The sequence below is a fragment of the Marmota flaviventris genome, chromosome 8 (genome assembly GCF_047511675.1).
Source record: "Marmota flaviventris isolate mMarFla1 chromosome 8, mMarFla1.hap1, whole genome shotgun sequence".
NCBI lineage: Eukaryota > Metazoa > Chordata > Mammalia > Rodentia > Sciuridae > Marmota > Marmota flaviventris.
In genome coordinates, this window is record NC_092505.1 from 93,935,538 (window position 1) to 93,955,783 (window position 20,246).

General features: G+C 33.9%; 1 protein-coding gene and 1 non-coding gene across 3 annotated transcripts in view; one reads left to right on the top strand and one right to left on the bottom strand.

Annotated features, from left to right (window-relative positions):
• Window positions 1-20,246, bottom strand: part of Ect2 (epithelial cell transforming 2) — a 79,141-nt gene that overhangs the window by 12,628 nt on the left and 46,267 nt on the right. For both annotated transcript variants that reach the window (XM_027942230.3, XM_027942225.3), the window contains 4 exons: window positions 11,664-11,742; window positions 11,394-11,513; window positions 7,730-7,868; window positions 5,464-5,618 (listed from right to left, as the gene is read on the bottom strand). In XM_027942230.3, coding sequence (XP_027798031.2) covers window positions 5,464-5,618; window positions 7,730-7,868; window positions 11,394-11,513; window positions 11,664-11,742 — 493 coding nt within the window. The remainder of the gene's footprint in view (window positions 1-5,463; window positions 5,619-7,729; window positions 7,869-11,393; window positions 11,514-11,663; window positions 11,743-20,246) is intronic.
• LOC114098123 (U2 spliceosomal RNA) lies at window positions 19,289-19,479 on the top strand. Its single transcript, XR_003583686.1, has one exon. It is a non-coding gene; the product is annotated as a U2 spliceosomal RNA (small nuclear RNA).

The following is a 20,246-nucleotide window of genomic DNA, read 5'->3' on the forward strand; positions in this document are numbered from 1 at the left end:
CCAAGGAAGTTACTTGTAGACTAATCAAATTGGAAAGAGGGTAACATTGCTTACACTCATCTATTAATAAAATTATACTTTAGATACTAGAGTTAGAAACCTGGAATGACCTTACAAAGATACCACCTGATGGCAGGTAATATTTTTAAACTTCAGAATATGAAGCATGCAATTAAAGATCATACGTTGACAAGAGATAATAAACACATACTTAAGTATTCTGAGAGATAATAATTTTAAGAAGCTTTAAATTCTGAAATAACAGAATATGCAACATCATATCCATGGGAAGAAACACTATCAAGAAAGTTTGACCAAGAGTAAGGAAGCCCAGATTTTATTTTATACTTAAAGGTCACTGTTCTTGGCCTTAGTTTCACATTAAAAAAATAATAAGTTTTCTGGGGCTGAGATTGTGGCTCAGCAGTAGAGTGCTCGTCTACCACCTGCGAGGCCCTGCAAGGTTTGATCCTCAGCACCACATAAAATTAAATAAACAAAATTAAGGTATTGTGTCCAACTACTTCTAAAAAATAAATATTAAAAAAAATTAGTTTTCTTTCAGCCTAGAAGTCCTAATTCTTAAGTCATTTATGAAGGATCATCACAAATGAAAATATCATGAAATATATTTATAGAATAAAAAAACTGTACTTATAATTATCAAGCAAGCTTCCATTAGTTAGGATACCAAGAAATACATAATAGGAAGACAAAACCTACCTATTCAAAGTATGAGAGATTTCAATATATTTTACATGTATATGTCTTTTGTATTTATATATTTATAAACATTACCTCTTCAACATGGCAAAACGTTGTCAAAACACTGACTCAGGACTTTTTAAAAAATTTACTACGTGCAAAATTTTAAATGCAGGAAAGGGAAGACACCATATATCTGAATTTACAAACAAAATTCTAAGAAAAATTGCAACAGATTGGATTAAGTTTGTAGGATAAGAAAATAAATCAGAACATAGTTAAATGTTTGCTGCCATCTTGTGGAAAATTATATTTTATGAAATTTTTCATTTGCTACTTATATTTCAGTTCTAATATTATTAGCCATATTGTGTCTTTAACTTTACATTTTACCATTAAGGTTATAAATTTGGAAAAGACTACATAGGCCATCAAGTCTCACATCCTGACAATGCAGAAGTCATTTCTACAGTGAGTAATTACTATACTGTAAAGAAGTCCATTTTATAGACAGATATCTATAACTAAATTTAAAAGTTCTTTCTTATAAGAGATACTTTTAATCTTTAAGCTGTTTTCAGTCAGGCATGGTGGAACACACCTGTAATCTCAGTGACTTCAGAGGCTGAGATACGAGAATGGCAAATTTAAGGGCATCAGCAATTTAGTGAGGTCCTAAGCAACCTTGTGAAGCCCTGTCTCAATATAAAAAATAAAATACAGGGCTGGGGATGCAGCTCCGTGGTAAAGCACTTCAGAGTTCAATCAATTCCTAGTACAAAAAAAAAAGAGAAAACTCTACTTTTTCTATGATCAAACACATTCTTGATCCATAAAATTTTTTTAAAAACCAAATGAATCACGATGTCTGTTTATTGTTCTAAATATTTAGGTGGGAAATATTTTTAATCAAGAATTGTCTATTTTATAAACTACATTATAATAAATGTTTTTCAAAGTCAGATTTAACTATGATAAAATGTTTTATTCCCACAAGCATGTCCAGGAAAATCTCAATTATAGTACTATTCTACTGAAAAGGATAATCTATTATATGATACATTCTATTCTATCTATGGTATTGGTACAAAGAGTTAAGAGCTCTATCTCTATTACATGTTATACATGGAGAACATTTCAAATATCTTTAAGGGAACTGACTGAGATTTTATCCAAGATCTATTATAGGCTACTAGATTTCTGGCCGATCATTTAACTTCAATATTTGGATTTCCTCATCTATCTTTAATTTGTATGCTACAAAGATAATTATATCTTCACGATGGTATTTGATTTTAAGAGGTGATGTGAGAAAAATGGACTGGTCACTTGTCCTGACAGGAAAAACAACATGCTACAACCCTTTATTGTTTTCAATAAAATAAAATAAAATACTGCTGTTACTAATCATTACAATAGAACAAAATGTTCTCTTCTTTCTATTGGTTGAGCAAATTCTTAATCCAAAAATCTGAAATTCAACATACTTCATTAATAAAACAATGTAGCACTCAAAATTTTTTGAATTTCAAGCATTTTGGATTACAGATTTTCATGGTAGGTGTGGGGCCACCTCACTCGGCCAGACTCAAGTTTGACCTGCATCAGGTCCAGCCTTGAAACAGGCCCAGGACAGTCCTCATCCAGCCTATGCAGGTTTCTGTGGCTATGAGACTCAGGTATAACCAATTTAGCGTCAGCATGAGTGACCACAGGACTGTCTCCACCACCAACTCCTGAGCATAGCTATGGCCAGGCCAATACTCACAGATGAAGCCTCTGGACTTGCTCTGGCACCAGCAGAAACCTGAGCACTGGAGGGACAGATTCATTTTTGGCTTATTAGTTGCAGAATGGGACTGGGTACATGCCAGAGACTATGCATGTACTTAGTAGCACTATGGGACTCAGGTACAGTGCAGGCGTGGTGGCCAAGTTACTGCCTTTACCAACATTACAGCAATCTTGGGCAACAGAGCATGAAACAAACCTCCATTTGCTGAGAGAAGGGCAGAGTACTTAGCACAGGATTACCTTGGAGCTTTGTGCTGATCTGGTGTACTGGGCAGATCCTAACAGCACTAATCCCCAGGCCTTTGCCCAAGCAGAGTCTCTGAAAAACTCCCAGTACCAGAGGTGGCTCCAGTTTGTCAGACTTCTATTCTAGCCAGCATCACCTATGTCTGCTTGAAGCAATCTTGGGCCTTGCTTGGGCCAAGTCCACCCAGCAGTAGGTATCCCACCGTTGTAAGCCTTGCTCCTATTCCATTGCTTTGCTGATTATGGTGGGCTTTGGGCTCAGAGTGTGACATGTTTCAAAGCGAGGCAGAATCCTATATTATCCAACCACAGGACAGTGGATAAAGCATCTTGACCTATCACAGTCTGAGAGAGAGACTTAAAGGGATGGAGTACCCTTTGTTAGTACTCATTTCACATTGAACAACAAACCAAGTGCAGATTTAGGACAAGCTTGGACTTCAAACAATGACAATACACCAATAGTGACTGATGATTAACGTGGACTTAGGGGTGCCATCTAGTGCTGAAATAGAAGTAACTACAGTCTCAGAGAACATAACTAGTTTGCCTTAAATTTCTGATCAGGCATGAAGCTAAAATACAAAGAGTGGAAGAAATGCTGATCTTTCAATGCCTAGATGATTTTACACACCAAGGACCAAGAGCTTTCAGGAAATCATGACCTCACCTTACAGTAAAATAACACACCAGAAACTAACTAGATAGCAACCAGTATGGATGAACTCTCCAAAAGTTCAAAAGAAAATTTAAAAAATTTTTGGTTCTGGGGATTGAACCCAGGGATACTTTACCACTGAACCATATCCCCAGTCCTTTTTATTTTGAGATAGGGCCTCACTAAGTTGCTGAGACTGGCCTTGAACTTGTGATCCTCTACCTTAGCCTCCAATCTCACTGGGATTATAGTCATGTGCCACAGTACTTAGTTCTAATAGAAAACATAAAATAGCTGTTTTAAGGAAATTCATCAAGCTTCAAGGGAAGGAAAATGAGAGGAAAAATTCAACACTCTTCAGAGATACTTTCAGAGAGAGAGAGAGGCATTTTTAAAAAATTAAACCAAACAATTCTTGAGCTGAAAAACATACTAAGCAAAATTAAAAACATGATCAAAGATATAAATCAGGAAAGATCAAACAAAAAAGAAACAGCTCAAAAACAGGCTAAGTGAAAACATACAGAGGAGAAAAATAATAAGGAAAGAAGAGGAATGAAAAAACACTGCAGGAACTTTGGGGCTGCCTTAAAAGAGCAAATATTCAGTTCATGGATTTCAGAAAGCCCAAGGGGTAGAAAGCTTATTTAAAGAAATAAAAGGAAAAAACTTTCCAAATCTAGAGAAAAATACAAATATCCAAGTATAAGAAGGTCAAAGATCACATTTTACTCAACCAAGTCTAGCCCAAGACATACCATATTCAAACTTTCAAAGGTGAAAAAGATTCTAAGGCTTCAAGAGAAATGAAAAACAAATTGCATAAGCATGTCCTAGTTTGACAGAAAGCTGACTTCTCAGCAGAAGCCTTACATGCCACAACAGTAGCATAAGATTTTCAAAGTAGGGAAGGAAGGAGGGGCGGGAGGAGGGGGGAAAAGGAGGAAAGAAAAGGGAAGGGGAAGGGAGAAAAGGGAAAGGAGGGGAGAAAGGAAAAAACCCCAACAAAACAAAAACCCTGCCATCAAAGAGCACTGTAGCCAACAAAGCTATCCTTAAGAAATGAAAAGGTAATACAGACATCCCAAACAAATAAAAGTTGAGGGAATATATCTCTGCCATACCTGTTCTATCAGAAATTCTTAAAGAGTTCTTCAAACAAAAAGAAAAAGACAATAATAAGATGAAAACATGAGAAGGCATAAAACTCACTGGTAAGAGTAACTATAGAGACAAATGCAGAAAGCTCTAATATGTATACATGTTTTGTAAAGCATTGTTATCTTTAGTATGAAGACTAAAAAATAAAACAAAAACAATAACTACATTTATGCGTTAAAGAAATAGGCAATACAGAAAGATTAAAATAGGACATCCAAACTCCAAAATGTGGTGAGGAATCAAGTACAAGTGAAGTTTTTTATTAGTGTATTTTCTCTTTTTCTTTTTGTATCTCTTTATACTCATGTGAAGTTGCTGTCCTTTCAAAATAGCCTGTTACAATCAAAAGATATTTTTTTAAGTCTCCTGGTAACCATAAAGCAAATATTTGTAATAGACTGCCCCAAAATAATAAGCAATGAATCAAGATGCACTACTAGAGTTATCACTGTATCATTTAACACAAGGACTATAATAGAGTGAGAAAGGAAGTACAATAAAATTAGAAAACAAATAACAAAATGACTATAATAAGACCTTGCCTTTCAATATTCCTTTAAACATAAACAGATTAAATTATCAACTAAAGGCATAGAGTGATAGAATGGAAGATTACAGGGTATGTTACAAATCCCAAAAACCTCACCACATCAAGAGCCATAGGAGTTAGGCAGCTATGAGGACCTGTCTGTAAGCTAGGGACTCAAAGAATGTTTCACATGCCTAAACTTTCAAAAATCTTTTCTAAAACAACTTATTAAACTAGTTTTTCTGCATACACACAAAACTAAAACTCTTCAATACTCATAATTAACAAGTCACTAGAAATATACAAATTCAGTGTGAATGCATTGCCATGGAGTTTAAATTTTCATTATAACACAGGTTAAAGAACTTACAGCATCTGCTTTACAAATGGTGTTGGCTACATGTCGACACAGCATCTTTAACCAGTTTTCTTTTGGAAGTTCATCTGATGTCATCTGGAAACTTAGCAGCACATTTGCCTGCTCTGTCGGTGGCCTCACAAGCAAGGCAAAAGCATTATGGCAATCTAGGGTTCCAGAATAACCATGAACATTGTTACTCCTTGCAGACTGTCCTCGGAGCACCAAAATTCCAGCACAATTATTTCTTCTCCACCCTCCCTGTCCCCTTTTTTTAAAATGAACAATAAAAAAATCATGAGTTCAAAGAAACTCATGATATTTGAAGATATACAGAATATCACCATATTAAGTTGAAGCAAAGAAAGAATTATAATAGTAATAGCATACCATGTAAAGAACCAACAATAACTTAATAACATTAAGTGAGCAGTATTTTCCATGAATTTAATATTTTCTATGATAAATTTTAAGAAAAAATTAGATTATTTCATTTCTTAGAATTTTAGAATTTGTTTCAAATTAAAATGGCATGATAAGAATAATTCAATAGCAATCCACTTGGGGCTGGGGATACAGCTGGGTAGAGTGCTTGCCTTGCATGCAAAAGGCCCTGGGTTCAATCCCTAGCTCCACAAACAAACAAACAAACAAACAACAACAACAACAAAAAAAAACCACTTGAATCACATTCAAATAAATGTGTCCAAATATTAAAACCATTACAAAATGTTTTTTGCTCAAGATGCTAAAACAGAACCTATTTTAAACAATGAACTCTTTCATAATAAAAATTCCAAAAACATTGAAGTTATTTAAATAAATGTCTCGTAACCTTAATAAACTTAGAGCTTGACAATTAAATAAATGACCCATATAATCTTTAATAAATCCAGAGTTTGGCAACTAAATGAAAACAGGAATTTAAGCTGGTGCTCAAGTTTTCTTTAAGAATCATTTCTCATGAACTCAAAACTTCTATCATTAGAGGAATCAGTAACAGAAAAAGCTTACATTATAAAAATGTATGCCTAACATCCAAAATATGGGCATAAAAACACATTATTATGTGACAAGTAAACAGGTAACACTGTTTTAGGGCTGGGGGTGTGGGTCAGTGGTAAAGTGCTTGCTTAGTATGCACAAAGGTATGGGTTCAATCCCTAGCACCACAAAAAAATTTTTGACAATTCCAGGCCTTCCAAGCACCCTCCCTAAATACTACCAAAATTGAGAGGAAAAGCTTTCTTTAGTACAAGGCTATGACTTAGATATGGAACATCATCCAAAGGTCCATCTATTAAAGGCTTCACCCCCAGCTAGGCACTACTGGGAGATCTAAAAACTTGAAGAGATGGGGCCTAATAGGAGGTTTTAGGTTATTGGTAGCATGTCCTTGAAGGAGATTATGGGACCCCAGTCTCTTTCTCCTTCCCTTTTCACATGCCAGCCATGAGGTGAACACTATTCCATCACACACTCCTGCCATAATGTGCTGCCTCATGATAGGATCATTCTAATGGATTTCAGTCATGGACTGAAACCTCCATAACTACAAGCCAAATACTCTATAAATTAACTATATCAAATATTTTTTAACAGTAACAGAAAGCTGACTAACACATATATGACCTCAAGTCAAGTCTACCAATAACTTTAGGTAATATTTATTTCACACACAATCTATTCCCAAGCCATATCTTAAACATAGCCACTGGCACTGGGATGGTAAGATATGAAGCATAGACTGGTGATTTCTTTTAAAAAAAGAAGAAGAAATTAAAAAAATATATTTCAATGTGGAAATAAAATAGTTTAGTACTATTTTAATACATAACCATTAGAAGTAGGATATCCTATAAGTTGAAGTAGTACTTTCATTTAAAAAAAAAAAATCAAACCTCTTTCTAGAAATGAAGCTGGGATAGAGGTACAGGAACAATTACTTTACCAAACTGACTCTCTACACTGAAAGATAATATATCAGTTAAAAAGACAAACATACACTTGAGTGGATTGGCACACACCTATAATCCTTTAACCTATAACTTGGGAGGCCAAGGCAAGAAGATTCAAGTTGGAGGCCAGCCTTCTCAATTTAGTAAGACTACCTCAAAATAAAACAAAAACAGGCTGGGATGTAGCTCACAGGTAAATTGACCTAAGGTTAAATTGTTAGAACCACAAAAACACAAAAAGAAAACATACAGAAGCAAATTAAACCTCCTATGAATATAAACTATTTTTATCAAGCCCATAAGTTAACCAATGAGCATACCTTCTGTCTCTCTTATGTCCAGCACCTTCTTAATCTGAGAAAGAGGCATTAGGTGAATATGCTTAAGGGAAGCTGGAGGTCGGGCATGGCCGTGAGGACTCCTAAAAGTGCCAATAACTTTGTGCCGTTTTCTTGCTATCTGATTATAGAAAATAAAAAAGTCATCATCAATAAAAGTGAATAAAAACCAAGGCCAAAAACTTAAAAAACAGTACTAACCACACAAATCCATATACAACTCATCTGATTATTAGACATTCCAGAGTTACTATCTGATAAGAAGCAGAATTACTATGTGACAAAATCACACATGCAATTGAGTAGCAGGCATGCTTACATTTAAGGAGTGCTCAAAAGTCAGGAAAAAATAGGCCAAAGGATAGGGTGGGTGGAAAACAACCCTAGAGATGTGAAAGAATAAGAAACATTGTGAGAAGCAATATTATGAAAGGATAAAGGAAATGAAAGGCTGTGAGTTCTGGAGGAGAACAGGTACTCTGAGATCTCTTAGGTTCAAAAGATCATTAATTTTAGTTTAAGAACAGAATTTACAATATCTCAGATCCTATGCACAAATTGAAAAACAGAGGAAATAACACAAATGGTTCCTGCTCTCATTATTATCTATACACTATTGAGAAAGGAATTAAAGAAGTAATCAAACAATATATTAAACAAATGATGCAAATTATAAATTCAAGATGCTGTGTTAGGCTACAATTTTACCTAAACCGGGTACTCACACAAAAAGAAGAGTTAAGTAAGGTAACACTGGAGAAGATAAGAGCAAAATCAGAAAAGACCTTGTGATTCATGATATACTGAAGTTTTATTTTTATAAAGTCTACATTTTTTGGTTTCATTTCCATGAAAGTCTTACATATTATTTATAGACTTTACTAAAAGATATTAACATAAAATGAGTTTTGATTAAGTTCCTTGGATTTTGATTGATCATCATGAATATAACAAAGTACAGCTGAAAATGTAATACTTTGTGTTGGGGCTAATGAGCAAACCAAAACTAGTCAGTATATCATATTCACATTGAAGTAGAAATATGAAAAACATGTTTATATTGCATATGAAGTACACATTTCAAATATTAAAGGTTCATTTATAAGTATATTGAAAATAAGCAATAAAGACTCTTAAAATAATTATTTCCATTGTAATAGTTGAATATACATTAAAGTTTGGCTAAGCAAAATAATTAAATGATTTTAAGGTTTATTTTTAAAAAGAAAAGAAATGACAAGTATTAATATTGATGATACAAATGTTAAAAAATTAAGGTAAAAAAGAGATAAAATATACAAAAGGAAAATGTATCCTTAAATCCAAAATTTGTTTCAGTAAAAACCATTACCTGTCAAAGAGAAAACAACAGATTTTTACCTACAGTCACTACTTCTAACTAGTATGATGTATACTATAGTTTTTTTTTAAATTTATTTTTTAGTTGTAGTTGGAAGCAACACCTTTATTTCATTTATTTATTTTTGTATGTGGTACTGAGGCTCAAACCCAGGGTTTTTGCACGTGCGAGGTGAGCACTCTACCGCTGAGCCACAACCCCAGCCCCAATACTATAGGTTTTTAATCATGTTAAGGAAGTAGCATATTTTCATTACAAATTTGCTAAGAGTTTTATTTTTCTCAAACAAATTAAAGAATAAAACTTTACTTAGGATTATAAAGTTCAAATTTAATGTTATTTACAAATAGAGCAGTTTCTATCAAAGTGATTCTGAGACAGAGAACCTAAAAGGGAGTCAAACGAAAAGTCACTAGCAGGGAAGTAAGAGGCTAGGGACTTGGAAGCTTATAGAGGATGAGCCATGGCATGACTGAAGTAGAAGGGACGTCAATGAGGCTGCTACATAAGACTGTGAAGGAAATTAAGATCAAAGAATACGAACTAAGTCTTTGCTCCACCAAGAACAGGGTGGCAAAATTCAAAATGGATTGGAACAGAGTCAGCTGGGCTAGGGAGTTGAACAGGAAAAACCTAAAATGCCTTAATAGAAGCAAATTAATACAAATACAGAGATATAAGTAGAGTAAAATGCCATGATAATATAAATTCATATACAATATGATTAAAATTGATTTATCTGCTTAGCCCCTGTTCTCAAAAGTAGGGCAGACTAGGCTGGGGTCGTGGCTCAGTGGTAGAGCACTGGCCTAGCATGTGTGAGGCACTGGGTTGAATCTTCATCGCCACATATAAATAAATAAAGACATTTTTTAAAAAGTAGGGCAGGCTAGAATTCTTATTAAGCAGGAGACATATAGTTCAGAATTATCTGTGCCTCATGATTTTTCTATGATTTTCTCACTATAGGATATGGTCAATTGTGTATGGTATTTGTAATGTTGTTAGTGTTATACTTTTTGTAACATTACTGATCTAATGAAAATATTTTTTCATTAATTTCAAAATCACAAAACTCTGCATTTAACAATTGAATTTTTGGTGAGATTTTATTGCACTTGTAACTGCTTTGTGCATGGCTTGTTCTCTATGACTCCCTGTATTTTATACTTTAAATAATAATGTACATGATATAAAAGGGCAGCACTTCAAGGGGAGTACAGCAGAAAAGGATAAAATGTCGGGGTACAGACTTTAAAGAAAACCACCAATTGCTCTGATGAAGGCAACGGAAAGTTACCCAGTTAAAAAAATATCAAGCAAAGTCTTATCAATGTCTGTTTTATTAAAATGAACATTTTTTTCTCTTTAAACATGAAGAAAAGGCACTCCTTTTATCTATCACTAGACTGTATAGTTGTGTAAAAATGCATATTAAAAGAATCAAGAGAAAAAGAAGAATTTTTTTTAAAAACACATAAAGATAATTCAACAATTTTCCTGTAAGAGTAGTATGAAGAAAAATCTTAATTTGGATATAAAATAATTTCAGTATTGGAATCATTACATATCATCTGATATACTAAACATTCATTCACTGCAAAAACCATTAATTTAAAGAATAATCAAAGAATCATAAGGAATTAATAATATTTTTTATTAAATTCTCTCTTCAACAAAACATTGACTTTATCTCTACTGAAAAAAATCTACTTAAATTCAAAAAAGAACAACTCAGAATTAGTTTGTGAATCTTGAGTAAATATACATAAAAACAAGAAGTTCCCAAAATTCTTGATATAGGCATTTATTTGTATGGCAATAATTAAATTTTCATTTTGACTTGAATTTGAAGTAATAGAAATTCATTTTACTTACTAATATTAGACCTTATCTTAAATACGTTTTATTACATTAAACTAATGACTGATTTCAATTTTTTTTTAAAGTGACTAAATCAGGCTTACTTCAAACTTCTAAATTATACTTTAATTGAAGCTTGGTTTTAAATATTCAGGAAAGTCACAAAAAGGACAAAAATCAAATGACTGCCTCAAAAGACAAAATATTTGACAAATTTAATACCCTCTCATAAACTAAACATTCAACAAACTACAAATAGGTATGCTGAGATTTTTGAGAACTTCATTTTTAATCTGTAATAAAATTTTACAATTTGATTTTTTTCAAAAGTCAATAATTGCAAGCACCTGTTAATAAATACATCTTAAATAATTTTTTAAAACGACAGTAGTGTGCAGTGTTATTATATGTGTATAAATTTACCTCAAGGCAGTCATTGAAGAGGAAAAGAGTCACTTGTTCTCCTCTGTCACAGGGGTGCTCACCTAGAGAAATTGTTTCAACTCGTTGCACTAAGCTTCGGTGAGAAGATAAAAGATTAGCCTGTACAGATGGAAAAATATTAAGAAATCAATTGGTATCAAGTAATTTTTTAAAAGTTGTATTTTAAATGAAAGTGCTGCCATGATGTTGCTTATATCAAAACTTATTAACAAGGAAAAAAATAAATGACAATCATCAAAAAATACTTACTGGGCATCCATCTACTTCATAAACAACATCAAAAATTTGCTTTTGTGCTTCTGTTTTTCTCTTATCCTCATTGATATGCCTAAAAAATTAAGTTATTTTTAAAGCTTTGAAAAACAGAATACAATATCAGAATATGAATACATCTCATGTCACAAAAAATTTCATATCAGTCTGTCTTGATTTTGGCGACTAAAATCAGTTTAAATATTTTTTAAAAATACACTATTAATTTATTCCATAGAATCTTTATAAAAAGTATGTTTTCCTAGCGTATATCTTTATATTCGTTATACATTTTATTTAAAAAATTAAATGTACAAATATTTGGATTAAACAAAATTTTGAATTCTAAATATAAATTCAGTTAAGGCTTCATGCAAGTCATTCCCAGGTCATATGCTAATTATTTCTTGAAATAATCTTAAAATCACTGCTTACAGACAAAATGGAATAGCAGAGAATATATTTATCATTCTGCCTGAAACAACTAAAAAGCCAGAAAATATAAAGAAACAAAGGTTCTCAAGATACTTAAATCAGTAACATAACCTTCTACCATAAGAGTGGGTGGAGGAAGAACAACCTAATGCAAAAAGAAGGAAAGACATAGTAAGATTAGAGTGAAAATTAATGAAAACATAAAATAAAAAACTTGAAAAGATCAACAAAATTGACACTTTTAGCTATACTAGCCAAGAGAAAAATAAGACTCAAATTAGTAAAATCAGCAATAATAAATCTAGACATCATTACTAATGTTATAGAAATAAAATCATATAGAACTCTATGAACAACTACTTCAAAACAAATTCAATCACATAGGTGTAAAGGGCAAATTTTTAGAAAGACACAAACCACAGAAACTGACTCAAGAAGAAACAGAAAATGCAACACTTTTGATAGAACAAAGGACAAAAATCAAATGACCGCCTCAAAAGACAAAAGTATTTGACAAAATTAACACCCTCTCATGAAATAAACATTCAACAAACTACAAATAGGTAAAGACTTCTGCAAGCTAATAAAAGCTATCTATGAGGGCTGGGGTTCTGGCTCTGTGATGGAGCACTTGCCTAGAATATGTGAGAGACTGGGTTCGATTCTCATCACCACATATAAATAAAGGTCCATACCAACTAAAAAAATATTTTTAGAAAATAGATATATGAAAACCCCCATCATACATAACAGCAAAAAAAAAATGAATGTTTTCCTCCTGAAATCAGGTTTGTAGATGACATGGTACTTGTTTACAGAAAAACTTAAGAAATTCAGTAAAAAATTACTATAAAAAGCAAGGAAAGCAAAATTTCAGGATATAAAGCAAATGTATTTCTATATAACATCCATGAACAATTCAAAAATTAAGAAAGCCATTCCTTTGCAATGTAACAAAAAGAATAAAATGCTTAGAATAAGTTTAACAAAAGAAATGAAGGACTTATACCCTGAAACTACAAAACACAGTTAAAAGAAATTAAAGAACTAAGGCTGGGGGTTGTGGCTTAGTGGAGAGTGCTTGTCTAGCATGTATGAGGCACTGGGTATGATTCTAAGCACTACCTTATAAATAAATTTAAAAGGGGGGAAGGGTCCATCAACAACTAAGAAAAATATTTTAAAATAAATTAAAGAACTAAAAATATATGGAAATAAATTTCACAGATCACTTAATATTGCTAAAAAAAACCATATACCCCAAATTGATCTATAGAATCAATAAAATCATATTCAAATTTGCAGCTGTTTTTTTAATACTATTGTTTTTCAGAAACTATCAAGATGGTCCTAAAAACCATATGTTAAATAAATAAATAAGGGAAAAAATATGTAAATTCAAGGGGACCTGAATAGCAAAAATAATCCTGAGAATAAAGAACAAAGAAAATGGGATTCACACTTCCCAATTTCAAACTCTTTAACACAGTAATCAAAACTCTGTGAAACTGGTATAAGGGTGGATCTATAAATCAGTGAACTAAGAATCCAAAAATTAAATAAGCCTTACATTTCAGGTACAAAAGCAATTCACTGGAGAAAGGATATTCTTTTCAAAATAGTGCTAGAAAAGATTTCCATATTTATAAAAAATGAATAAACTTTGATCCATACCTTGCCTCAAATACAAAAATTACCTCAAAATGCATCATGGACTTTGTCTGGAGCTGCTCTGGACAGGAACTACGTATGTGGCAAGCCAGCCATGGGCTGTGTGTGTGTGTGAACTATGAGCATTGAGCACACAAAGTGAACTAGACTGACGCTGCCTCTCTATTTGGGCTGGTAATGTATGTGTCCTTTTAGCTAGCTCTGCCTATGATCCCCACACAATACACGGGATGGGCATGGCCTTCCAAGTTGTCAGTCAATCTGCTGACAGCAAGACATCAGGAAGCTAGACTCAACCCCCTGAAAACTGATCCCTTGCCTCATTTAAATGGTTTCTTCCCAATAAAAGAGTTCTCTTGCCTGCCTTGTCTCCTTTGTGGGAGCTAGGTCAGAGGAGCCATCACAAACCCCCCCCCAAAAAAGGTATTTCTCTGTGTGTCATTACTTCGCGCCATCCCAGTTCACCTGGAGTGACCCTTCCTGGTTTAGTGGTGTGTTGAGAAAGACCTAAATGATTTTTATGGAAAGACTAAAACTGAAAATCTCCTTGAACAGGAGAACATTCTTGTAGCCTTGGGTTAGAAAAAGATTTTCTTAGATAATATGAAAGTATCATCTATGAAAAAATTAATAAATTATACTTCAAAATCTAGAACTCTTTTTTGAAAGAAAAACATTAAAAGAAAAAACAAGATACAGATAAGAAAAAACTGCAAATTACACGTCTAATAAAAACTTTTTAATCAGAAAATACTCTATAAAGAAGTCTCAAAATTTAATTATAAGAACACAACCTGGAGGCTTAGGATAGAGCTCAGTTGGTAGAATACTTCCCTTGCATGCACAAGGCCCTGGGTTCAATACCTAACACCACAAAAAAGAACACGACCCATATTAAAAAGAGAGAAAACAAAAAATTTCAAGGTACATATCACTAAAGAAGATAATCTTATAGCAAATAAGCACATAAAACGATGTTCAACATCATTTGTCACTACGAAAATCCAAATCAAAACTATAATGAGATAACCACTGTACATCTATTCGAATGCCACAAATTAAAATGACTGACCAAAATGAGGGTTAACAAGGACATAGAGACACAGCAGGAATGTAAAAGTACAATCATTTTGGAGAGTCTGACAGTTTCTTTAAAATATTATGCATACATCAACTAACTGATCTGTCCACTCCTACTCCTACCAATTTATCCAAAAAAAGCATATATGCATAAAAAGACTTGTTCACATATATTCATATATTTACTTTTAATAGCCAGTAACTAGAAATAATAAAATGTCCATCAACACAAGAATGGATAGTGGTATATTCTTACAATGAAAATAATAAAAGTGAACAAACGACTGATATAAGAATAAGTACTATCAGTACCTCTGCAGAACTCCAGACTACACACGGCTCCTGCGCAGGTCACTAGGCTGCTACCTATCCACAGCACAAGGCCATCACCCAGCTCCCCCAACATCACTAGACACCCCAGCTTGACTCCATCTTGGAAAACCCTTCCTCGCCATTTTGTGGTGGGCATGGCTATCAGATCAGATGGCCATTTGAGCATTGATTTCCAATTCCTCTCCCCTTCCCAATGGTGTTAACTTGGCACAGTGACCACCCAATACAAGAACAGCTCTCAGTTGGACAGGAGCACAATGCAAACAGGGCACCGCCCACCTGGTGTGAGCCTAGGGGTGAGAGGTCCTGCAGTTGGGACCTGATAAGTAAGAGAGGGGAGAAGACTAAAGTCTAGAGCATAACAGAGAGACCAGGATCTTGGAAATTTCCAGGCAAGAGAGGGAGATGATACCCGGGGCTCAAGTCAGACAAGTGGTCACACAAAAAAAAAAAAAGGACCCATGAGGCACTATTTCTCGGCTGGGACTGGTAGGCGGTACTCCCCACTTCCAGATGCTCCACACCAGGTCCAGTCTTCACACCCTGGTTACCTAGACACCTACTGGAGGAGACAACCCCACCTACTGGATAATAGAAAGAAACGGATCTCTGAGAGTATTTTTTTTCTCTTCTTCTTTCTCTTCTACCCTTCTAATCTCTGGCCCTCACATCCCCAACATATGTAAAACCAAGAACTTTGCATGAAATAGGACTTTGAGGACTAAGTCACCTGAATAATATAATATAGAGGAATTACATAAGCCCTTTCTTCTTCTTTTTTTCTCTTTTTTCCTTTCTTTTTCTTTCTTTCTTTCTTTCCCTTTTTTTTCTTTCTTCTTCCTTCACCCTCCATATTATACTATCTTAACATCCTGTGTTTTTCTAAAAACATGTGTGTCTGTTTTATGTACTCTACTGTCCTCCCTCATAATTGTCTACCCCAAATTACCTCCTATCTATTCTCCTGCTACAAATCCTCTTCACTAGATTTCTCCTTCACATTTCCTAAGATATATTAACTATATACCCTCACATCTTCTCCCTTCAACATACCGTCCTACACCTGAGCCCCAGTTCATTGTCCACTGCCAGAAACTGTAAACCTTTTTATGAAACTACTGATTATATTTTAAATAATAATTGAGTCCAACATTTCTGAACATTGAGACTAAACTGTAAATGTTTTAATAACAACAATTTGTTCACAGGTGATCAAAAAGATTGTGCACCATGATGAAGTGGGATTCATCCCAGGGATGCAAGGTCGGTTCAACATACAGAAATCAATAAATGTAATTCATCACATCAGTAGACTTAAACATAAGAATCATATGATTATCTCAATAGATGCAGAAAAAGCATTTGACAAAATACAGCACCCCTTTATGTTCAAAACACTAGAAAAACTAGGGATAACAGGAACATATCTCAACATTGTAAAGGCTATCTACACTAAGCCTCAGGTCAACATCATTCTAGACAGAGAAAAATTGAAGGCATTCCCTCTAAAAACTGGAACAAGACAGGATGCCCTCTTACACCACTTCCATTCAATATAGTTCTTGAAACACTGGCCAGAGCAATTAGACAGATGAAAGAAATCAAAAGGATAAGTATAGGAAAGAAGAACTTAAATTAGCACTATTTGCTGACAATATAATTCTATACCTAGAAGACCCAAAAAACTCCATCAGAAGACTTCTAGAACTACTAAATGAATTCAGCAAAGTAGCAGGATATAAAATCAACACCCATTAAATTAAAGGCATTTATGTATATCCGTGACAAGGCCTCTGAGAAGGAAATGAAGAAAACTACCCCATTCACAATAACCTCAAAAAATAAATAAATAAATAAGATACTTGGGAATCAACTTAACAAAAGAGGTGAAAGATCTATACAATGAAAACTACAGAACCCTAAAGAGAGAAATCAAAGAAGACCTTAGAAGATGGAAAGATCGACCCTGCTCTGGGATAGGCAGAATTAATATTATCAAAATGACCATACTTCCAAAAGCACTATACAGATTTAATGCAATTCCGATCAAAATCCCAATGGCATTCCTCATAGAAATAGAAAAAGCAACCATGAAATCATCTGGAAAAATAAGAGACCCAGAATAGCTAAAGCAATCCTTAGCTGGAGGAGTGAAGCAGTTGGCATCGCTATTCCAGACCTTAAACTATACTACAGAGCAATAATAACAAAAACAGCATGTATTAGAACCAAAACACACTGGTAAACCAATGGTACAGAATAGAGGACACAGAAACTATCCCACAAAATTACAATTATCTTATATTAGACAAAGGTGTCAAAAACATGCACTGGAGAAAAGACAGCATTTTCAACAAATGGTGCTGGGAAAACTGGAAATCCATATGTAACAAAATGAAATTAAACCCCTATCTCTCACCATGCACAAAACTTAACTCAAAATGAATCAAGGACCTAGGAATTAAACCAGAGACTCTGCGTCTAATCGAAGAAAAAGTAGGCCCTAATCTTCATCATGTGGGATTAGGCCTCAACTTCCTTAATAAGACTCCTATAGCGCAAGAATTAAAACCAAGAATCAATAAATAGGATGGAATCAAACTAAAAAGTTTTTTCTCAGCAAAAGAAACAATCTGTGAGGTGAACAGAGAGCCTACATCCTGGGAGCAAATCTTTACTCCTCACATATCAGACAGAGCACTAATCTCTAGGGTATAGAAAGAACTCAAAAAGCTAAGCACCAAAAACACAAATAACCCAATCAACAAATGGGCCAAGGACCTGAACAGACACTTCTCGAAGAGAATATACAATCAATCAACAAATATATGAAAAAATGCTCATCATCTCTAGCAATCAGAGAAATGCAAATCAAAACTACTCTAAGATATCATCTCACTCCAGTCAGAATGTCAGCTATTATGAAGACAAACAACAATAAGTGTTGGCAAGGATGTGAGCAAAATGGTACACTCATACATTGCTGGTGGGACTGCAAATTGGTGCAGCCAATATGGAAAGCAGTGTGGAGATTCCTTGGAAGTCTGGGAATGAAACCACCATTTGACCCAGCTATCCCTCTCCTTGGACTATACCCAAAGGATTTAAAAACAGCATACTATAGGGACACAGCCACATCAATGTTTATAGCAGCACAATTCACAATAGCTAAACTGTGGAGCCAACCTAGATGCCCTTCAGAGGATGAATGGATAAAAAAAAATGTGGCATATATACACAATGGAATTTTACTCAGCAATAAAAGACAATTTGCAGGTAAATGGATGGCATTGGAGAAGATAATGCTAAGTGAAGTTATCCAATCCCAAAAAAACAAATGCCCAATGTTTTCTCTGATGTAAGAAGGATGACTCATAGTGGAGTAGGGAGGGGGAACATGGGACGAATAGATGAATTCTAGATAGGGAAGAAGGGAGGGACGGAAAGGGAGGAGGCAGGGGATTAGCAAGGATGGTGGAATGTGATGGACATCATTATCCAAAGTACATGTATAAAGACACGAATTAGGTGTCAACCTACTTTATATACAAACAGAGATATGAAAAATTGTGGTATATATGTGTAATAAGAATTGTAATGCAAAAAAAAAGTACATGTATAAAGACATGAATTGGCATGAACATATTTTATACAAAGATATGAAAAATTGTGCTCTATATGTGTAATAAGAATTGTAATACATTCAGCTATCATGTATTTCAAAAAATAAAAAAAGAATAAATACGAATCTCAAGATACTTATACTGAAGGGGAAAAACATGCAAAAGAGAATAAACCATGTGATTTGGTTTAGATAAAATCCTGGAAAATGTGTATTATAGGAAGAGAGAGAAGAGTAATGGTTGCCTTGGAATATGTGGAGTAGGCAGAGGCAAAAGAAGTGGAACCACTACCAAGGCATCTATTACCAAGGGGCATGAGTAAATTTAGGGGGTGATAGAAAATTTCCTGAATTGTGGTGATGGTTTCATAGGAGTGTATGTATGCCAAAATTAATCAAACTACATTTTAAACATATAATTTGAGGGGAGAAAAAGCATACTGAAGTTATTAGAAACTTATAACAAAATCTATTCATAATAATCACTTCTTGGCCTTTTGGCTAAGATCAAATGTAGTATCTGTTCTTATCAGTTTAATATCTGATACGTCCTCTATCCAAGGACAATATATTAAATGGATTTTTGGAGCAGGGAGATGGAATAGTAGCTTGCTCCATCCACTCCACGCATCGACCTGGTATTGCAGTACTTCCAGTAACGGTGCACACACACACACACACACATACACACTCAAAAAGTCTATTATAAGCAAAGCATATGTTACTAATGTTGTCAGAATTGAATTTTAGCAAGTGTTTTGGGTTTACTTAAATGGCAAGGATTAGTGAATTGTGCTGACTCGTTATTTGCTTAACCTGACAGATTATGGTGGTTTCAATAAATCATCAAAAGCATTTACATGTTAGACTAGATGTTCAAGAATCTAGATCTATCTAGATCCAGTCAAATTCCAATAGGTTTATAAATCAACATTACAAATCAACACTAAAATATCTCCTATAATTCAACATTAATTGAAAACCTATGAGCAAGGCACTTAAGAATACATTGAAAATATTCATAAATTCTCAGGAAGCTCAAAAAAATGTTAAAAGGAAAAGAAATCTTTAATTATTTGTCTTATTGATTCAGTTTATCTGTTAACAGTCACCTTAACACTATTGTAAAGGAGGCCACTAGACAAATGATTGGTTTACTCACTACTACAATACCTATTATTAATAGTAACTTATTACTTTATAGTCTGTTTGCCAAAATATATTATACATAAATAACAAATAGCATAAGTTAATAGAGTATTCTACACATTAAACAGGCAAATTGGGCAAGTAACAACCTCACAGCTTTTCTCTTTTATAAAAATAAATAAACAGTAACTGCCCATTTCATGAAGCTTATTGAAAAGACCAAAGCAAATAATAGTATATTATTTTAAATTTGTTGAGAAAAAGAGAGAGAATTATCATCATCATAGCCT